The 22,457-nt window shown below is 40.6% G+C and overlaps 1 protein-coding gene across 3 annotated transcripts in view; it reads left to right on the top strand.

Annotated features, from left to right (window-relative positions):
• Positions 1 to 21,824, top strand: part of Retreg1 (reticulophagy regulator 1) — a 124,603-nt gene extending 102,779 nt beyond the window's left edge. For all 3 annotated transcript variants that reach the window (XM_047555505.1, XM_047555508.1, XM_047555507.1), the window contains 6 exons: positions 12,465 to 12,591; positions 14,977 to 15,061; positions 16,933 to 17,070; positions 17,807 to 17,871; positions 18,099 to 18,225; positions 20,756 to 21,824. In XM_047555505.1, coding sequence (XP_047411461.1) covers positions 12,465 to 12,591; positions 14,977 to 15,061; positions 16,933 to 17,070; positions 17,807 to 17,871; positions 18,099 to 18,225; positions 20,756 to 21,249 — 1,036 coding nt within the window. In that variant the 3' untranslated portion in view covers positions 21,250 to 21,824. The remainder of the gene's footprint in view (positions 1 to 12,464; positions 12,592 to 14,976; positions 15,062 to 16,932; positions 17,071 to 17,806; positions 17,872 to 18,098; positions 18,226 to 20,755) is intronic.
• Positions 21,825 to 22,457: the final 633 nt, after the last annotated feature.

Below are 22,457 nucleotides of genomic sequence, written 5' to 3'. Positions count from 1 at the left end.
GGGGGTGTGTTTTGCACAAGAATACCATACTGTTTGATCCTAAATCATCTGGGATTTGATAAATCCCTTATCACTTATATATAAGTTAATATTGATTGGATTGAATGCTCCAGGGGTATTACTTGGTTTTTAATCATCAGTCAGTATTTAAGTTATACCATGAGTTAAGAACATTCATACCAATTTCTTGTTTGTATGTTTGGGATTAATGCATAATCTGTACCATCTTAGATAAGGGAGGGAGGGGGATGTTATCTGATACTGAAAAAGCAGCTTACAGTTGACCATTATTTGCAATACATATATAAGAAGAGGATACATTAGTCCTTTAAAATCCCATAATAAAGTCTCAGAAAGGAAAATGTAATTGCCTACTGGCCTGACATTTAGTATCACTCATTTATTTTTGTTACCTTTGCCTTTACTTTCTAACCCTGATCTTTGGGATCTCCAGCTCCATGTTTCCAATGAAATCTGAGGTTTTTGTTGTGATCAAACACAGAATTTCTAGATCTCTATTTTACTGACTTTGCTAAACAAATATAGCGTATTGATAATGCTTTGAGGCCACCTGCATGGATCAACTGGCTGAGCATAGGAAGTCACGCTGGCAGGACAGTCTTGAGGGTCAAGAATCAGCCTGGGGTGTCACCAGTCTACTCTAAATGTTAGCTGAAACTCTCTATGGCTTTAAGTTTCTCCATTACAGGATCACAAACATGGGCATAATGTGGTTGTTGGACATTTCTCTGACACTATGACAGTACTTGAAGGATTATTCTTTAGGTGAGAAAGTAAATGTCTATTTTGTAAATTAGAGTACTTAAAATGTTCAGTTTTGCCGAATTCAGATTTTCAAGTAAATGTGAGTGGGTAGCTCCTTCTAGAATGTAGCATCCTCCTACGGAAGGTGTCCTTGGTGGTACTCAGTGCAGGGCTCACCAGTACTTCCCAGGGCCCAACAATCCTGAACGGGTCAGCATCCAGGCTCATGCAGCGGGGACACCCAGGTTCCTCCTGTGCACTGGGCAGACCTCTGACCTCCAGTGGTGTTGGTGGGAGTCATGCTTCTGATTCACGGGTCACTATCTTTCTGAATTCTTTAGTGTAATTTGCTAAAAGATGAAATTTCACTTGCCCTTATGATTCTAATAAGTTAATTCATAACAAATTTCACAGAGCTGATTCATTCCTGCCCTGCTTATTTATTAAACAAAATATCCATAAGAATTCAACGTAAAAGTTAAGTGAGCCCAAACATAGACTGATTCTCTGACGGTGGTGTCTTCTGGCTGTGATACGTAGAGAGGCTGCCCAGGCCATGTTGGAACTGGATGGTTTGATTGAAGACTGCACAGAGTGGAAGGCGTCAAGCCCACGTTGATGGCGAGAGAAACCGTGGCAGATGTCTGTCTTTAAAAACAACTGCCTTTTACAAACCCAGCATTTTATTTTATTTTGGTACTAGGGATTGAACCCAGAGATGCTCAACCACTGAACCTCATCCCCAGCCCTTTTTATCTTTTATTTTGAGACAGGGCCTCACTAAGTTAGAAGCTGGCTTTAAACTCAGTCTCCTGAGTTGCTGGGATTACAGGTGTACGCCACCATGCCTGGCTCAAATTCAACATTTCAATAAGCCGTTTTTTAAAACTGAAAATGCATGAACAGGGGAGGGGGGCGGAGATCAGGAAAGTGTACCGTAGAATCCCTTCTGATCAAAATGTAACTCAAAGCATGAAGTATCTTTCAAGGCAATGATTAGGGGACATGTTGCTCTCTCTGTCTTTCATGACATGCTATTCAGAGTAGCCATTGTTCATTAATAATAGGGGTTTTCTTTAGACCAGCTGACCAAATGGTTTCATTTTCACTTCCCTGACTACTCATTATAACTGTCTTCCAGAGTTAGGAGTGCCTTATAGCTGTCACCTAGAGTTAGGACACCCCAGTCAGTCAGGATAGAAGAGTCTGCACCACCCAATTAACCCCCTTGCCTGGGCGGAGACAGCCTTGGGGTGTCCAGGCTCAGTGGAGCACTGCTGCACAGTGGTTCCATTCTTGGGGTCCTGAGTGCTTCTCCACAAGATGTACGAGATTGATCAAAGAGCTGTTTCACCCTACCACCGGATCTTGTCCAACATTTCATGTTAGTGAACTGTGGGGTACAAACAGAAAGCGGAATTATTATTAATTAGTCCATGTAACAAACAGAAGGCGTCTACAGTCATGCTACTGCCTGGAAAATCCAGTCAGCCGCGCCCACTGAGGGAGAGTGGGAAAGCGCGACACCTGCCAGTGCACCTGAGCAGCCGGTAGGTGGAAACATGCACCTCTCCTTCCCGTGGCAGCTGATTTGGGGCAGATTTCTTCCTCAAAATGGCCTTGGCTGGCAGATGATCTCCAGGGACCTGGCTTGGCAGTCTGTGCACACAGAAGGCACAAGTGGCAGCCATCAGAGTCTACTGAACACCAGGGGCAGAATCTTGAGCCCCTGAGAACTCTGGGAGCAGAGGTGGGTAGGTGCAGCAGGCAGAGGTGAAGGGGGAACACGTTGTCGATGGGCAGGTGACTGTCACTGGCCTTGTGAGGTTTGGCCTGGACCATTCCAGTCTCCTGTGTTTGCTCTGCATTCCACTTCACCAGGGAATGCTGATTTTTAAAAATGAGTTTTCCTGAGCAGATCAATAATGTGAAGGGAAATGAAATGTTGGAGGAACTCTGTAGCTGTTTGGAGGAACTCCTCAAATCATAGACAGAGTACACAATGGCTGTTTTCCTGCGAGAAGAAATACTTGAAGGCCTAATCCTTCTCCTTTATTAAGCAATTCTGGCTTCCATTCATGTGTGAAATGAAGTGGAGGAAGTACATTCCCATAAACAATGCTCTCTAAATCAGGCAGGCTGTATTACTTTTATAATTTTATTTTCCTAAAGATCCAATCATTAGGGGAAATTGCTTCCTTTGGAATTTGCTGTCACTCCATAGCATCAGCCCCTCTACTTCATCTACTCTGGGAAGCTGCCCCCGTGGAAACACATTTCACCTTTCTCTTCCACACATCCCTTGCCTCTTTCTTTTTTTTTTTTTTTTTTTTGCAGTGCTGGGGATTGAACCCAGGGCCTTGTGCTTGTTGCAAGGCAAGCACTCTACTGACTGAGCTATCTCCCCAGCCCTTCCCTTGCCTCTTAAAACCTGTTTCCAGACTCTTGAATTGCTTTGGGAATGCAAACTTGCACTGTCCTCTCTCTTGTTTGTGCCCTCTGCACCCCCTCAATGGCGTCCCCCGTTCCCTGTGTGGTGTTGAGAATTGCATTAGGCTAGTTTGCCATTAATCCATGCATTATTCACACAGTCGCTTTGGAGGGACGTTGATGACAAGTTAAGCAAGCACCAAGACATCACAGTGAGACTTATTTTTTTCTATGACTGATGAGGATGAGAGCATATTCCTTTAAAAGCCACTCATTGCGACAGTCAGCCACTGACTTACATATTAAGAGAAACAAGAGAGATGTACTTTTTAAAGAAAGGACGAAGGTGGGAATATGGACTCCAGTTCAGCAGTCTGCATTTTGGTTGACTCTCTCTCTGAGTGATAGTCACACCCCAGGTTTGTGCTACTCCAGGTTATCCCTCGTCAGCACAAAGGCTGACGGCAAATTCTACAAACGAAATGAATTTGAAATGACCTTCATAGTAAAAGCACTTTGGAAGAACTTGGCCATTCAGTGTGTTGGGCCGTATGTCCCTGCTCAGGCCCACTGCAGCAGGTACATCTCTAAAGAGCAAAATGAGGAACTATATTGTTAACTAATATTGTTTGCAGTATAAGAAACATGTTTTAAAATATCATCACAGGTTTCTTATAATTAGGACAAACATAAAAAAAAATCAGAGAGGGGATGCTTACTTTTAAGTCCAGCCACAGTAAATCCTGGATTATAGTTCCTTGGAAGCTGTGGATCCCAAATAGAGTTGGGAAGGTTAATATCCAAGTTAGCAAATTTGCTTCATAATAACAATTTCCATTTTCCTTGAGGAATATTTCCTGATGCTATTATCTTTCCTCAAGGATAAAGTAGAAGTCTTTTCTTCCCCAGGGATACTGTTTGGGGCAGATCTTGGCATTCACAGATGAAAGGGTGTTTCATCTTCTGCCCGTGTCAAGTCGGTGCCTGTCCTGCGCTGCCGGGGAATCTACACTGGTCGTGCCCTGGGCTTATGGAAGTCTAGTTATTAAAAAAAATTAACAGAAGTGCATGTTGTCAGCTGCTTGGCTGGCGGTTGTTCAGCGTCATCCTTCAGAGGCTCCTGGTGGGCTGGATGATGGATGGACCACCCAGGGAAGCAACAGGGCTTAGTTTGGGATGTCCTAAGGGGATAAGGACAATTACACAAGATGAGGAACTGATCTCTGGTTCATTTCAAACTCAGCATAAAAGAGAGTACCCCAAATAGAACACTAAAGCGCCCCAAAGAAGTTGGGGCTCAGCTTCCCTGGGCAGCAAGAGCAGGCACTCACTGGCGCCTGTCTGTCCCTGGCCTTGGCAGGAGGCGTGGCTCACATGGCTAATTGGTATGAGAGAGTGAAAGCGTCAAATTGAGTGCTATGTAATTTCTTAATCTGTGTTTGCTTATTTAATACTCCAGTTGACACATCCTATTTGCTTTGTCATGGTTCTAATTCTGTGAGTGTTTATGTAGAGAAATATATCCCCGTTCTTATTTTGTTTTTCTCCTACATAAACCCAATCATGGAGGAACATAATAAGTATCCAAGGGATTAAAGAAATTCTAACACATTATACTAAGAAATGTTAAAATCTGCAACCAGATATGAACTGACCTTTCTAAGAAAGAGTCGGCAGGAATTAGTATCAACAGATGTTCACTACCAATTGAGAGCATGAGACCCTGAGTCACTAGCCGAGAACGAAAGGTCTCTAAGCCAGAACATATTTATAAGTGCGATAGCTGCAGCAGTTGTCTGTCACAGTTACTAGGTGACAACTTAGATGATAACTTTTTTTTTTTTTTTTTTTTTTGGTTTGTCAATATGGGATGTTGACATAACTTTCTGAAAAAACATTGTTTAGCTTCCATATTCATTACCTATTTTTAGCAAAATCATAAATAGTGTGAAATAATATGTATTCTTGGGAAATATTATGCCAGAAATCTCATATATATGTTTAAAAATGATTATTGCACTGTGAATGGATTTATAGAAATATGAAAAACTCAAAAAATGACTAGAAAGTGTGTGTGTGTGTGAGACAGAGAGAGAGACAGACTGACAATATCCAAAAGTGTTTTCCCGTGGATTGAGGTTGCCCTATCAAAACTTGAAAAAATAAAAAGGGACTTGTTTGTCTCTGTCCGTGTGAAGACCGGGGATTTGTTGATTCACATTCTGCTTTCCTCAACGTAGTGAGGTCCAGTCCTGTTCTCCACTTGGCACAGATTCATTAATGCCATAGTGCATACTCATGGACCCAGAGATCCAGGAAGTCAGTCATTCATCTTTGCCAGAAGGAATCATACTTGAGTTACTGATTTCCAGTTCCAGAAAATCTTGGAACACATGGGCATTTCTTAATTACTAATTTTGAAGATAGTTTAACTGCCCATTTGCAAAAAAGAAGAAAAGAATTAGTTCATTTAAGTGAAAGTTAGTTTTAAATTTTAAGAGGACTTTTTGTCTATTATTTTATATATTTTTATACATATAGAGAGGAATGTGTACTAATTATTGCTAACACGTACTATATAGAAACATTCAGATAAGCAAATAAAAAGCACACAGGATGTCATTAACTACTAGTTACCACTGTTAACTATTTTTGATATTTTCTTTTTTGGATGTTTACTGCTTATAATTCTCTTATTCATTCAAAACATTTTTTTGGAACTGGGGATTGAACCCAGGGACACTTCTAACTACCAAGCTACATCTCCAGCCCTTTCTATTTTTTTTATTTTGAGACAGTGTCTTGCCCCTTTGCTTAGGGCCTCACTAACTTGCTGATCCTCCTGCCTCAGCCTCCTGAGTTGCTGGGATTACCGGCATGCACCACCATGCCCGGTTTATTCAATAATTTTATGGGCCTCATAGATGTCAATCTCTATTAGATAGTGAAAACAGATCAGTGGGCAAGAAATCCTTCATGGAATGTGAAATCTGATGGAGAGTCTACGTTGAAAACAGCATATAAATCAGCTACAATAGACAGTTGCTACAGGGGAAGAACACAAGATGCTGTGGAGGCCAATGACGAGGAGATCCTTCCCAGTCTGTTTTCTCTTGGGTATAATGGAGACTTCTTGCAGGGTGTTGTGATGGCTGGGGGTAGGGAGGGGATCTTAGGAGATAGTGCTGGTGGTGGGATATGCTGTTTAAGGTGGTGCCTGGCGCACAATGAGACCTCAGCAAACGGCAGCAGAGGTCATGACTGCCGTGCACAAGGTGGTAATTTAGGTTTGAGAAGCTGGACTCAGATTATGGAAAGCTGATGGGATTAAAAGAAAAAATAGGAATCTAAACTCCTTATGCCCAAGTTTTACCTGGGAACCAATGTTGCTCTTTTGATCTTTCTCTTTCTACTTATTTAGCTTGACTGTTAGGGACCCCAAACCTTGTCTGAGTTACAGCTCTGAAGTTCTTTCCCTCTGATTCCTATGGCCAAGTCTGGAGTGTCCTTTGGACCTCTCACCACAGAGTGGTGTTCCAGTTCCCTGTTCCACCGCGTATAAGTTCTGTGACCTTGAGCCAGAGTCTCAGTGACCTTGGGCCTTCCCTCCCTCTTCTCTTAGGCAGGAATAAGAAGTAGTACTTCACTCACAGGTTGAGGATTGACGGGATCGGAAGCTTATGAGGCCCAGCAGTGAGCCATTCTTATTTCATGCTGCCTGTGACCCCTTTACATGAACTATTAATAAACTGCCTTTCCTTGGAATAATTATTCCTGTAAACTGTGTGCTTCTTTTCTTTCAACTAAAAATCACCACTGAAATGAAAGTCATGCTGATAGGTGCAATCTTAGCCTGTAACTTTTTAATCATTCTGTTTACCTCATAATTTAGAATAAAAAGTTTTCCATTGTGTCTGCTGAGAAACGCAGCAATTTACTTTGTGTCACAAATGCCAGAAATCAAACCACCCAAAGCTTAAGGCATAAGGGGAATTGACTCCGAGGATGGGCGAGGATGGGCGAGGATGGGCGTTCAGGGATGGGTTTGCTTTTGCACCTTGCCTCCTGGGCCTCGCCACGCAGCAGGGTTCATTGACCCGCTCTCTCCCTCACCCAGACAGTCTTGCTTCCCTCTCTTTTTCCACCTACTCCAGGTTGTCTGCCTCTTGTAATTATCTCCTCAAATCAAAAAGTTCAAGAAGTATGTGAAAGAATCTGAACTTTGATATATTTTAAAAAATAGAAAGTTTGCTTTGAAAAATAACTTTCCGCTGTTAATATTACTTGGACTTTTAAGTTCACTGGGATATAACTGCACAATTCATTTTTCTGTATTTAGTGTAAGATGTACAGTAATGAAAAGATCTTGTATTTAACAGGCTCTCTTCACATATCCAATTCTCAATTTAGTTTTCAAATTTATTTTTCTTGAATAGCACTAGATGTAATTGAATGCCATTTTTAAGAGGTGAGTTTCATGTATGAGAGTGTGTGTGCACACATGCATGTGTGCTTGGAATCATTCTGGGGTCACATGTAGAAGTTCGCTTACTGGTTGGGGCTGTACCTTTGTCATCTCTAAATCTCTGGAGCCAGGAATGGTAACAGTTAATGTACGTTCGGTGCCTGTTTACTGAAATGAACGGAAGTGAAGTGAGGTGATACCAAGAGGCATTGTTTTTCCCCTGCCAAGATTCGTCTATCTCAGCATCATTTTTTCGAGTGCTCAAAGACACTTGGAGTGAGAGGATCTAGGCTGCTAGAACATGTCATCCCTTATGGAATGACATGTTTTTAAGGAGAACAGCTCTCACATTTCCTGGTCGTTTGGCTCCCCCTAATGGAAAGTTCTGTGCACTGCATTCTGAAACAGGACAAAGTGCCTAAGAACTCTTTTATGTAGCTATGAAACTACAGAGAAACAAATCTTTTAATGCAGTATTTAAACGTCAGTTTTGATAACTATATCTTTAAAGCGAAATGTGTACACAATGATTTAAAAGATATACTTGAAAGGAAAAAAATAAAATCATTCAGATACCAGTTTGACCATTGAGTTGTATGGTTTATAACAAAACCTACCACTTTGTATTCCTACAAATAAATGATGGTTGAATTACTTAAAATCAGTTTGGTCCTTTTGGGGCCTGCTCTTAAGACTTGTTAGGTGGGACCGAAGAAGCTTTAAGTTCAGGATTGATTATTCTGTGCCACTGAGACAGGACCCTCTGAGCACCCCACCCGTGTCCAGTGAGGTTTCCCAGTTTAGTTGGTGGGACAAGGAGTCGTTCCTGGCACAGGCACTGACCCTTCTAGTCCTTCCTGATGGCTCCTTTCCTGGCCTCCTGGTTCCTCAGGCACGTGTGCTGGTCAGTCCTCCTGGAAGGCTCCAGGGCCACCCCTGCGGATCTCCAGCATGTGCTCTCTGCATGGTACTCTACTCCCTGACCCTGTGTGGTGCAGACTCTGACCTCTTGGGTGTCCTCCTTGGATCCTCAGCTCTGTCTCTTCGACTCGGGGAGTTGGCAGGTTCTACTGATCTGAGGCCTGGAGACCTGCAGGGCAGGAGCTGGTCTCAAGACTCTCTCATTGGTTTCCTGTCCTCTGGGGTCACTGTCCTTCCTTGCATAAACCCAGGATCCTTAGCATCATCGTTTCATCTGTTTTGTCTGTTTTTTTTTTCTTTGTATGTGCTCACTTATTTCAAGAGGGAGGGTAAGCCAGATCCCTGCCATACCATCTGCCTAGAAGTATGTCTCCCTTATTTTTACTTGTGAATATGAATTCTGTGGAAATTTCTCCCAGGTGGGTGTTTCTCACAGTAACTTTAGGGTAAGACACATGTGCCTCAGAACCTCCTGGGATACTTGTTAAAAATGAAGATTTCTGATATTCACCCAGGCCTGCTCCACCAGAATCTCTCCAGTGAGGCCCGGCCAGTGCTGTTTGAGTAGCCCGGCGTCACACACACCCAACTTCATGAACCCCACGGAGGGCCTGCTTTGGCCAGACTACCTAACGTGTATAATGAGTGTATTCTAACAGGGATCTGCGGAAAGAAGGGATGTTGGCTTGAAATTCTACCAGGAAGCTGAAGTCCTTTGTGTAGATACAGTGAGGCTGCTTGCCTGAGGAGTCATCTGACTAATTTTTATTTCCTTAGACTGTTGACCATAAGTTCTTCAGCCACTGAAAAAGGACTTTGCCCTGGCGTGGGTTTCTTTGGTAAATAATTGCTTATCTTGATTACAAAATGTCCTTCGTCAAAAACACCTGACCTGTTTTCTTAAGAAGGAAGACACCCAAGTGGCCTTTGCTGGAGTCTTTCCTGGGAAGCATTTACCGCTGCAGCTCCTTGGGCGAAGGCCACATGAAAGTTGATGTGGCCTTGAGGAGCCTAGAGCTGCAGTGACTTCTCCCTGGGCACCACGGGAACTGGATTCGCCGAGTAGGAGGAGTTGGTTGGTGGCCATGGGGGGTGACTCCGGTGTCCTTATCTTGTCACTGGAGTGTGCAGAGTTCCCCACTTAATGAAGACAAGAGTGAGAGAGGAAGTTGGAAGGAGGGTGAGCTGGAGGGAGGGCTGACGAGAGCATGGACCTCCTTTAATCCCTTTGCACCTGAGAATCGCATGTTCCCTCTGAAAGCGAGGCGGCAGTGTTCAGGGTACACCCACCGCTGCAGGATTTTCTCCCTTAGAGAGAACTTGGTCTTCTGGTTAAGAACTTAGTAAACCTCAGATCGTTTGGAAGGCTAAGGTATATTTCACTTCCTGGATTGTTACCTGGGCCTTCCATCCCATTCTGATCAGTGCCAAGGATGGTGGGCAGCCAGCTTTCCAAACCTCGTCCAGTATTCACAGGGGATCCTTCCCCTGCTTCTGTGTTTCCCAAGCAAGGCTCTCTAGGAAAACCTCGAGTCCCACGGTGCAGCAACTCTGTGTGTGTGCAGACGTCATCTGAATTCAACGTCACCCAGCCTCCAAGCACCAATCTTAGTTTCCGCTGAGTGTTTGGATTCCGCACACGAAGTGCTGTGCTTTCCTGGAAAGGGTTGGTCCTGTGTGATGCCATGTTGGTCAGTCACACCCCATCCCGCCTCGTTCTAGGAAGGAGCAGGAAGAACATCAAGTGTTCTGAGTTACAGCGTGGTCTCTTCGAAGGACGCCTTTGAGCTTATTGTTTCTTTGAAGAACACGTTTTAAAATGAATAGAACTGTACTGGGCATCAGGAATCTTTAAAAGATTGATACTCAAAACATTTCATTATGCTTTTACATGATTTTGGTTAGAATTATATTTGCCAAATAGTTCGGCTGGAACTTTAAATGTCTCCTAGTACAGAAAGCAGAAATGAGGAGTTGTGTTTCTGTCCTCCTGGCCCACTGACCTGAACGGTAGCCAGCCTGCCTGTGCTGATTTGCAGCGGGTCCGTGTAGTCTGAGAAGAAAGAAGCAAGTCTGCTAACTTTCTTTGGTAAATAATTGCTTATCTTGATTACAAAATGTCCTTCGTCAAAAACACCTAACCTGTTTTCTTAAGAAGGAAGACAGCCAAGTGGCCTTTGCTGTAGTCTTTCCTGGGAAGCATTTACCGCTGCAGCTCCTTGGGAAATGTATTTCCTTTGCCATGCAGCTTCTGCTCCTGTGTAAAAACCCTTTCCCATGGAGCATCTATATGGGCAAGATTTTGTTACAGATAGTGGCCTCTTAGTCATGCATTCTTGTTATTTTAGGAAGTTTGGAATCACTTGCTAGGAATGCAAACCTGGTGCAGATTTGACCACCAGTGCAAGCAGCATGCTCAACGCTTCCAGATGGAGGTGTGGATGCTTACACAACGCTCCTGGGCACCGAGGCAGCCCTGGGACAGGCAGGAGATCACCTGACAAATCCCTACCTGTGGAGTAACATCATTCTGGACAATTGATAGCTCAGTGACTCTTAGCAGAGCATCCATTGAGGCAAGGGCAAAGGAAGAAGGAATGTGTTCCCACCTTTCTTTAATGCTGTTACACTTATTTACATTTGGATTACAGTTTACACTTAAAAAGGAATTTTAATTAATTTGCAAATTGCTTTACTATTCAAAACGTATTAAAAAGTCACCGTCTTTGTGCTGCAGTTTCTGCGAAGTTGAACATCAAGGGCTAAGGTCATTTTGATTTATCTTAGAGGTGCTGGGTTGAATCCAGAGCTCGCCCCACCCCAAGGCCCTTACTGTTGTAACTCGGATGGGAGCTCATATAGTTCTTGCCTTCCACTAGAACATCACTGTATTTACTTTTTGTCGTGTTCACGACTCTACGGCACTGCCTTCCACATGGTAGGCACTAATTATCCCTTAAAAATGAATTGGAGACCCCTTAACAGAGCTTGTTTGAACCAGAATAATTATATGAGTTACAATTGCAAGAGCAAGATTTAAGCCTGAAGTTGTTGTAATTTTAGGGACTCGCATATGTCTTCTTCCTGGAGTGATTATTTCTTGCTTTTCGCTCACTGAGGTTCCTGTGGAAAAATGAGGGCAGGGACACAGCTCACTGCCTGGTCTGCATCGCAGTCGGTGCATTCTAGGTGAGGATAAGGAAGAGGCTCCAAAAGAACGGGCCTGTGAGAGCCTGTTGAGGTACCAGTTGTCTGTGTAGCTGACCAGCTACTACCGTACACACTGAAAATACATCGTTGGTGTTTAGTATGAGTAATGAGTATATGCTTAGTACCTAAGTTTCTGTAAAAGTACTGTGACTTTCTGACCTGCACACTTTAAGAAGTTTCTAACAAACATACAAGGCCTTGTGAGATCTAACTCCCCTCCTACTTCCTGAGCTTTATTTGTTATTTTTATTCTGATTGATTTTGTTGGATCCACATAGGGTTGATGAGGGGCACTTTTACCTCTTCCCGTTCCAGCTCTTTCTCTGCAGATATCTACATTGTTCTATCTGGAACTCTGTGGTAAACTGCTAATCCATTCCAGATATGAGCTCAGAATGACTTCCTCAGAAGTGATGTCCCAAAGCCCCAACCCTGTCCTCCTCCTCTCCTCGGTGTTTCCCTTTTGTGATTAGATAATTTATTGTGTAGCTAGTTCTTTCTCTTGGCATATGAGAGCTTCATGAGGGAAGTATCTGACTGGTTCACCTCTGAATTTGCTGGGCTTTTCCAGACTGTAAGGCTAACAATAGATAAACAATATTTGCTGAAGCCATGAATATAGAGTGAATCATCTATAGCTCAGTTACCTTTTTTTTTCTTTTCTTCTTCTTAGCTGGGAAGTCATCAATTCCAAACCAGATGAAAGACCCAGGCTCAGCCACTGTATTGCAGAATCATGGATGAATTTCAGCATATTTCTTCAAGAAATGTCTCTTTTTAAACAGCAGAGCCCTGGAAAGGCAAGTTTTCTAAGTATAAGAGTGTTTTTTAAAATGTGCAGTGTATATTTATCATATGCTTTTATCATAAGCATTCTCTAATTCTGAATACACACTAGGAACATATAGCAGAAAAGCTAGCAAGACTCAGGAACTTTAGTATACTCTGGGCAGCGATGACACATGCACCTGTAATCCCAGCAACTCAGGAGGCTGAGGGAGGAGGATTGCAAGTTCAAGACTAGTCTCAGCAATTTAGTGAGATCTTGTCACAAAAGAAAAAATAAAAAGGGCTGGGAATTGTAGCTAAGTGGTAAAGTACCCCTGGGTTCAATCCCTGGTACCAAAATTTTTTTAAAAACAATATTAATTGTTGAAGGGACCTTTATTTGATTCATTTCTTTATATGCAGTGCTGAGAATGGAACCCAGGGCCTCACGTGTGAGGCAAGTGCTCCGCCACTGAGCCACCACCTCAGCCCCTGAAAGCGTTTTTTGAAATTTGTATCTTACACATATTTATTTAGCTTATTAATTGACTAGCCTTATCAGCCAAGCCAAGATGAAAAGAAAAATCTTATTTAGAATTTCATTCATGCTCATTGGCGCACTTCTGAGGTCAAAGGGACATGAATTGAACACACAGTTCTTTGAAGGTACTTTAAGAGGTAACAGTTTTGTCACTCTCGGTCCTAATATCGGAGACTTGCATGGCTTATTTGTTTAAGAAAGAAAACTTTGGCAGGAACATTGCTCATGATAACGTAAGTGGAACGAGTGTTTTCCCAATTTACGGTAAACTCCTCCGGGTGAGTCTAAAGGATCGGAGAGCAATGACCTGAGCACGCGCACACACCTTCGCAGCTGATGACAGTCTGGTAGCTGGCGTGAAATGCAGAACCACCACAGGCCTGGGAGATATCTGCCTGTGGTTGGAACGAAGAGCAGAGGTGTCAGCCTTTGTGATCCCTGTCATTGTGCTGTGTACCGTAGTCTCACTACTTTGCTATTATTAAATAATAGAACTGTGCTTGGAAACAGTTGGAGCGTAGTGAGTAGAGCATTGTCTTCCGATGGGTATTTTTAATCACTGAAGGTAATTTTTAGAATAGATATCTATTAAGAGCATGGCATACTTTTGGTGCTTATTTTTTACTCCAGTGATTAAATGTATTTCGGAAGATTCTAAGCTTTAAACTTACTGTGCTGGATTGCCTCATTGTGCCCCAGGTCCACTAGCTGGAGATGATGATGCTACAAGATCTAAGGGATAATAAGACAACACTTTGCAGACTGAATTCTGGATATAGTTATGCTTTTATATGTGTTCCTTCAACTTCTGCAGCTCTTCCTCTGACTTTTGTTTTAGAATTCCACATTCCTTCTAGGGCCCTTACTGTTTCAGAAATTGCTGTTAGTTTTATTCCACAAATTCTTCTATACTTCTTTTGGCTAGTTAATTTATTAACCCCATGCCAAAGAATGGAAAATCAAAGTCAGCCTGAAATTTAGACTCCTTGCTTTCTCTTTTTCAGTTACTGAAGAGAGGTTTGTACTCCTTCCTCATGTCTTCCTCACGGCAAAGTCTGCTAATGAATTTTCATTCATTATTGATTTATTTTAATACCTCCATTTAAAGATAAAGAAATAGGAAGAGGAAGATAGTTAAGACTGGAGTGTGGAAATCAAGTGAAGACTATAAGAGTTTTTTCTTTTGTCTTGATCTTTCTAATGGGAATTAAGGAAATCTTTGGTAGATTTAAAAAAAATTCTTAAAACAACCAAGTTTTTTAAAAAATTTTTTTGTTGTTATTATTTTTTTAATTGACAGAAGGAAAGTAATCAGATTTTGCTGTAGGAGTGTCATTTCATTAGCGGTTGGTCTTAGGTGCCCTAGAAAGGGATGGAGTATATTAGGAAGGAGGATCACAATGGCCATAGTTGATCTCAGTTTACCAGCATGCAAATTACATTAGATTGGTGTAGATGCCTCTAATTTCTGTAACATGTTTTGCTGTGTTTATGTATTTGATTGGGCTTACAGTGGTAGTTTAAAATTGCTGATTTAGTAAGCTTGACTGCATTACTTCCACTAAATGAGGCAAAGTAGAAGTTGTTTCTGGGACGTAGTACTCTTCAGGTCTCTTGCAGCTGGCAGTAATACAGACCCAGGCATGAGTAATGGGGATTCCTCCTTCTCAGGGCCAAAAATTAACTCCTCTGCTCTCAACACGATATCACTAAGTGCCAAAGGGACCTAAGGCTGTTGAATGTCCATATGTGCCAAGAGTGCTGTTTGCCATAATCTGACAGGTCACATATAGATAAGTGATAGCGTGTGTATTCTGCACTCCAAAATGTCTTGGTGTTGTATGTAACTGTCCCATGTTATTTCTTTTACTTCTAGTTTTGTCTCCTGGTCTGCAGTGTGTGCACATTTTTTACAATCTTGGGAAGTTACATTCCTGGGGTTATACTCAGCTATCTACTGTGTAAGTATAGTAGAACATTTGGCTAATTTATGTGATGTACATGTCACCATTTAGAGGTCAGAAGACCTCCCATAGTTTGGAAGAGGAGGAATGAGTTCTTCATTACAAAATAAGTTGATTATCTTCAATCTCCTGCTGCACAAAGTTTCTCTTTTTCCCCTAGAAAGGTGTTTATATTTTAAAATTAGAACTGCAAAAGCCAGGATCATAAGTAAATATTTTTATGTTAAATTATGTCAGTTAAACTGTACACCTTAGCCCCCCCCAAAATATACCAACACTTTGCCTTGTGCAAGTTTTGTGGTTCAAAAAAATAAAAGCACAATGAGATCTCATTGCACCTCCACCAGAAGGGCTGAAATTAAAAATACTGACCATATCAAGAATTAGGAAGGATCTGAAGCCCCTGGAATTCTCACTTACTGTTGGTGGGTAGGTAGAACTCTACAGTCACTTGGATAACAGTTTGGCAGTTTCTAGTGCATGACCCAGCTGTCCCACAGATAGGTATTTACCCAAGAGAAACAGAAGCATATGTGTTCACAAAGACTTATACACAAATGTTCATGGCAGATTCATTTGTAGTAGCCAGAAGTGGAGTATGATCCATGTGACCATCAACAGATGAAGAGATGAACTGTGGTATATCTAAATAATGATTAAAAATCGATACATGAAACTGGATAAATCTCAAAACAATTAGTTCGAGTGGTAATTAGGTCTAGTGTACTGTATGATTTTATTTATATTAATTAGAGAAAATGAAAAGTAGCCTTTTTTGGCAAAGCTGGTCAGCAGTTGCTTGGGGTCAAGTTGGGTGAGGTAGGGAAAGGCTGCAGGCGGAAGGGAAGGATTCATAAGACACTTTGGGGGTAGTAGTCATGTTCAGATGGATTGTGGTCATGGTTTCTCAGTGTATGTGTATCAGAGCTTCCTAAGTCAACAAGTTCCTAGCTGGCACAGTATTCTTTATGTCAACTCTGATTCAAAAGTGCTGCTATGGAAGCGTAGACTTTGTTTTTCCTGAACCATGAAGATTTGTCACTGCTGCCTTTGATGGCGCAAGGCACCTCCCTACTTATTCTCCCATTTTTCTTATGCTGGCTTTTAAGATTCACATATCATTCCTTGGCCTCGGGATATTTCCTAACAACAACAGAGGAATAATTACTAGGGAATAGAACACATTCAGTTTGGCAATTCTCATTTCTTATAGTATTTCTAGTGCATAACACAAATGGCAAATGTTTGGAACTCAAACCCAGTCTTCTAGATAGAACTCTCATAAAATATCAACCTCTCGGTCAGCATTGCCCGGGAGGCACAGGAGAGAAGGACCGGGGAAGGCCAGGTGGGGGCCAGGCATTTTCCAGAGGGTTCGCACAGCAACTCCAAGCAACCCTGTTACCCCAGTGCTACTGGGGAGAGGCTCCAAGCAACCCTGTTACCCCAGTGCTACTGGGAGAGGCTCGTAGGTAACAGGAACTTTCCCATGGTAAAATGGCATTAAATAAACAGAGGCCAGGTCTAACTTAGGACACTCTCTGAAAAACATACAACCTTTCTATAGGTTTTAAGGCAAAAGTATTAAGGTGAGAAAGTTGATCTGATTGCCAGTCTACAGACAGTGCCTGTGTGATGTGTGTGTGGGAGTGTTGTGTGGGTGTGCATGTAGGTGTGTGTAGTAAAACACGTTTCATTACCAGGAAGAACAGAAATTAGGAAATGATTCTGATTAGGAAGAGGTATTATGCTAAGGAAAAAAATTATATTTTTCAATAAAGAAAACTTCAGTATTTTGTGAAATACTCGATGTAAACTTTTGTAAGGAAGCACATTTTACCTATCCTCTCTTCCTTCTTGTATTTCAGTACTGTTTGCGTTTTTGTGTCCACTGTTTAAATGTAATGATATTGGACAAAAAATCTACAGCAAAATCAAATCGGTTCTGTTGAAACTAGATTTTGGAATTGGAGAATATATCAATCAGAAGAAACGAGAGAGAGCTGGTAGGTAAAGTTTAAATTTTAGATTCTGTGCATCAAATAAGATATTAGCAGGCTACTTGTTATAAAATTGCCTTTATACATTTCAGGGTGCATTTAGCCTTTTACTAAATGTGATTATAGAAGCTAATCCCCCAAAGTAATATATGTGGCCTTTTCCTATTTAGGCTTTATTCTTTTCTCAAATACACAGTTGACTTTTTAATCTAAATTTTTAGGAAAGAGAAAAGATTTCTTTTTCTTGCTATTTATGATTTACTTTGTGTTGATAAGAGTGTGGGATAAAAGCGTGGGAGCCATATAAAAGGGGGTTGAAATAACAGGGGAAGGAAAAGAAAACAGGAAAAACTAATGTGATCATTTTTTACATTTTAACTTGGCGTGTGACTTTATAGGTTCTCAAACTAAAATGTGCATCAGAATCACGTGAATGAATTGGGGAACTATAGATTGTGGGTCCCACCCCAGAATTTGTGAATCAGTAGACTGAGAATCTGCATTGTTAAAAAGTTCCCAGAGGTGATAATGTTACTGGTTCATGCTATGAGAACCACTAATAGGTATTGTTTCCTTTGAAAAGCAAACATTTGTAAATATGTGAAGTTTCTTAAGTGCAAACATTTAATGGTAGGGAAACATTAGAGAATAAGGGGAATATGGGGTAAGAATATATAATAAAATAAATACACTATGTCTGAGGTTGCCAGGAAACTGAAAGCTTCCAAATTTTTTTCCACAGAAGCAGATAAAGAAAAAAGTCACAAAGATGACAGTGAATTAGACTTTTCAGCTCTTTGTCCTAAGGTATTTTTTTGTTTAGTTTTCAATTTGTGTGGTTTGATTGTACATTTATTTACATGAATTAAAGCTGAATGATTTTCCTGATATACTCCTCCTATTTTATTTGAACAATCACAAAGGAAAATAGTCATTTGTTTTTATTATGATGACATTTCAGGGGTTAGTGTGGGTTTTTCATAAGATTTTCCTCTGAAGTTTAAAATGTGCTACTGGTATTTCTATTAACACAGATTAGCCTCACAGTTGCGGCCAAAGAGTTATCTGTGTCTGACACAGATGTCTCAGAAGTATCTTGGACTGATAATGGGACTTTCAACCTTTCAGAAGGTTACACTCCACAGACAGACACTTCTGACGGTATGCTAATATTTCTGGATACTCTTACTATTATGGAGTACATGCAAAAATATTTAACTTCTGTCAGTCACGAGTGGATAAATAAAATGCCATGTATCCATACAGTGGAGTCTTACTGGTCTGTAATAAAGGAATACTGGGCTGGGGGAATAGCTCAGTGATGGAGTGCTTGCCTAACATAGACCCTAGGTTTGAATCTCAGCATTGAAAAAACAAAGTAGATAAGCCAGGCACAAATGGCCACATACATATGATTTTATTTACAGGAAATGTCCAGAGTAAACAAGTTCATATAGTGGGAAAGTAGACTAGTGGTTTCTAGGGACTATCAGAGGGAAAGATGGTGAATGACAATTAATTGGTGTGGCTTTTTGGAGTCATGCAAGTGTTTTAGAATTAATGGTGATCATTGTACAGTTCTGTGAATATACTAAAAAACCACCACACTGTATTTAAAAGGGTGAATTTAATGATATACAAATTATATCTCAAAAATTGTTGGGCTGGTGAGATAGCTCAGCTGGTAGAGTGCTTGCCTCGCAAGCACAAGGCCCTGAGTTCAATCCCCAGTACCCCCCCCAAAAAAAAATGTTGTAAGGAAATGAGAAAAAATCTTAGTCTGTGTCAAAATCTGCCTCTATTTTGAAAAAGAAAAATATAAAAAATGATTTTATGAAATTTCTGAGCCTGCGGGGTGGTGGTGGGGTGGGGTGGCACACGCCTGTAATCCCAGCAGCTTAGGAGGCTGAGGCAGGAGGATTGCAAGTTCAAAACCAGTCTTAGCAAAAGCAAGGTGCCAAGCAACTCAGTAAGACAAATACAAAATAGGGCTGGGGATGTGGCTCAGTGGTCAAGTGCCCCTGAGTTCAATCCCTAGTACCAAAAAAAGAAAAGAAAAGAAATGTCTGGCAGTATTCCTTGTATCCTTAGTGAGAAGAGAGAAAGAACAAAGCCGATTCTATACATTTGGGCCTGGTATTTATTAAAAGAGATTGAAGTTTGGAGGGCAAGTTCCCCTGAGTCCAAAGCTAATTCCAGAGTTTCTCACGTTTGTCTTCAAAGTTAAGCAAGTCTCTTCATTTTTTATGGCTAGGTAAAATTCAAGTTAATATGGTAGATCAAGAATAGAATTTATTAATGTAAATTCCATCCATAACATAAGTTGAGACAATGCTTGTGCAATAACTTAACTTTTCCTATTTTCATTGAATTGTTTTAAATAATAATTGCATTGGATTAATTGTCCAATTGGACCTTCTTTTAAATGGTCTCAGTTGTGTACTGAACATATGAGCAGATTATATGGAAGAGGATTAATAACCTGTTTTATAATTACTTTCCCAAAACACATGTTCTATAGAAGGAGGGAGGCTGTGCAATGTTTGAAAGATGGGTTTGGACGTTGGGAGACCCAGATGCAGTCTTGCCTTGCTGCTAGCTCACTGTATGACTCTAAACCAGTGACATAATGTTTGTGGACCTCAATTTCATTATATTTAAAGTACATTAGAACAAGAAGAACAGTGAAGTTCACTCAAGCTCTGTAAGCTTTCAGTATATACAACTGAGGTCATATTTTAAAGACTAGAATAATAATCACTTTGTTCTTAAACTTCCCATTTCAGAATTATGTAACAAAAGGGACGACAACCATCCAATCAACATATAGGAATTTTTAAAAATACTTTTTGGTTGTAGATGGACACAATAACTTTATTTTTTTTAATGTGGTGTTGAGGATTGAATCCAGTTCTACCACTGAGCCACAACCCCAGCCCCCAATCAATATATAGGGATTTCATTAATGGATTTGATTTCCAATCATTGCTATGAGGAGTTCACTGCTACACTGAAAGATTTTCTTTAAAAAGTAAGAACAATAAAATCAGTCTATCCCTCATCTGACATTGCTTTCAAATATGACGCTGGACATGGCCACTTTTGCTATATTGATGGACAGTGAAATGTTTCCATAAGCTCTTGGGTTGAACTGGAATAGAGGGGGCAGGAGTTTCTTTTCAATGCTTTAAAGTCACAGGTTACAGAAGTCAAGTATGAAATGCTCCATGTTTTGAAAATGCTCAGGCTGGATAATGTCCACAAGTTGATGTCTCAGAATCAATGATAACTAATTGATATATTTTTAATTTGTGATCATGCATATTCCCAGTGTCTTAAGATAATTCCCACCTTAGGGCAGGATGGAATTTTCTGATGAACACCTAAACTTTAGTCAAATCCTCAAGCTCATATTAGACGAGGTTGAATATTAAGTGTTACATGCAATGTTTTGTGCTTAAGAGGGAAGTTAAAAGCTATAGGCAGACATACAGTATTTGTGTACTTGTGGAGAGCTGGTGTCACAGATTTGGGAAGGGTCCAGTATGTTGTTAAATTGATTCAGGTTGACTCAGGAGGCAGGATGAATGCCAAGGTTGCAGAGGGTTCAGATCAAAGTCAGATTTTAGACATCTCTCATTTTAAATTTGTTTTGTTGCTTAAGTATGAACTGCTATTATGCCCTTCGCAGATCTTGACCGGCCAAGTGAGGAAGTTTTCTCTCGAGGTCTTTCAGATTTTCCATCTCTAGAAAATGGCACGGGAACAAATGATGAAGATGAATTAAGCCTTGGCTTGCCCACTGAGCTCAAGAGAAAAAAGGAACAGCTGGAGAGTGGTCACAGATCAAGCAAAGAGAAGCAGTCAGCAGCTGGTCTCACCCTTCCTCTGAATAGTGACCAAACCTTCCACTTGATGAGCAACCTGGCTGGGGACGTCATCACAGCTGCAGTCACTGCTGCTATTAAAGACCAGCTAGAGAATGCTCAGCAAGTCCTTGCTCAGGCTGCACCCAGCCCAGGGGAGGATACAGACACTGAAGAAGGTGATGACTTTGAATTACTTGACCAGTCAGAGCTGGATCAAATTGAGAGTGAATTGGGACTTACACAAGACCAGGAAGCAGAAGCACAGCAAAGTAAGAAATCTTCAGGCTTCCTTTCAAATCTACTTGGAGGCCATTAACTGGGAATCAGCTTGCAGCAGCACAGATGAACCACCAAAAAATTTCAAACAAGACAAAACAAAACAAAAAAAGACAAAAAAAAAAAAAAAAAAAAAGGAAAAAAATTGAACTGTGAGCTTTAATGATTACTTTAGATTTTTGTTTTCTTTTCCATTCTGCAGTGAATTAATTGGATATATATCAGCTGACACTGATAGATTGATATTTCTGATAGTTATTTTTATGTAATAAGCATGGAAATGAACTTTATATATACACACACACATATATACTGTGTTGTCAGAACATATTAGGGGTTGTTTTTAAAGCAAAAAGAAAAAAATGCCCAAAACACCAAATTATTAAGATCCTTCTATAAGTATTCTTTATTTTTTCTTTATGATTCATTTTCAAGCATGCACAATTTTATTGTAATTCACCAAAAATATTAATAATTAATTGTGACTTCATGTTGTATCAGCTCCCTTACTCCTACTACTTGGAGTTAAAAAAAAAAAAACTGGTAGACTTTGATATAAAAAGACAAATTATCAAGATATCTTTAGTTGAAGGACTTAGGAAATACTATCAAAATTAACTTCCTAGGAAAAATTTTAAAAACATATTTAAGTACTATGGTAGGCTGACACATTTCCATGTTCTCTCTGCAGTTGTAGACATAGGCTTTATTGATTGCCCTCTCTAGTCTTGGGGTGGGTGGTATGAACCCACAGAGAGCAAGTAGTTATGTATCACATAGATGGTTAGGATGCAAACAGCGATTCGACTGTTTTATTGTTCAGTTTTGTCATGTTTGTAATAGGGATGTTGTAAGTACAGCTCTCTTCTGCCTGCTCATACTTAAGTTAAATCTTCACCTTTTATGTTATGTCATGGGAAGAGTCTCCTAAAATTGTGAAACTAGTTCTTGATATGTTCTATGAGTGATGTGATCATCAGCAATAAAGAAATAACAACTGTTTTCTTAGTCTGTTAGATAGAAAAGAGGAAATTGCTTGGCTTTAAAGTGTATTTATTTGCCATTGAAGTCTAAATATGTAATCTGTTTCTTATTGGGTAAATATATATTTTCCTTAACTTAAACTTTTTTAGGTCACCTACAAATAATCAAATTTGACTTACAGTTTAAAACAAAGGACTAAAGAGCAGAAACCAAGATAGTTTTTTGTGATATAAACTTTTAGTAGTGTTGAGGGACCATGTCAGC

This window comes from Sciurus carolinensis, chromosome 6 (genome assembly GCF_902686445.1).
Source record: "Sciurus carolinensis chromosome 6, mSciCar1.2, whole genome shotgun sequence".
Taxonomy (NCBI): Eukaryota; Metazoa; Chordata; class Mammalia; order Rodentia; family Sciuridae; genus Sciurus; species Sciurus carolinensis.
This window is presented reverse-complemented; position numbering and strand designations above follow the sequence as displayed.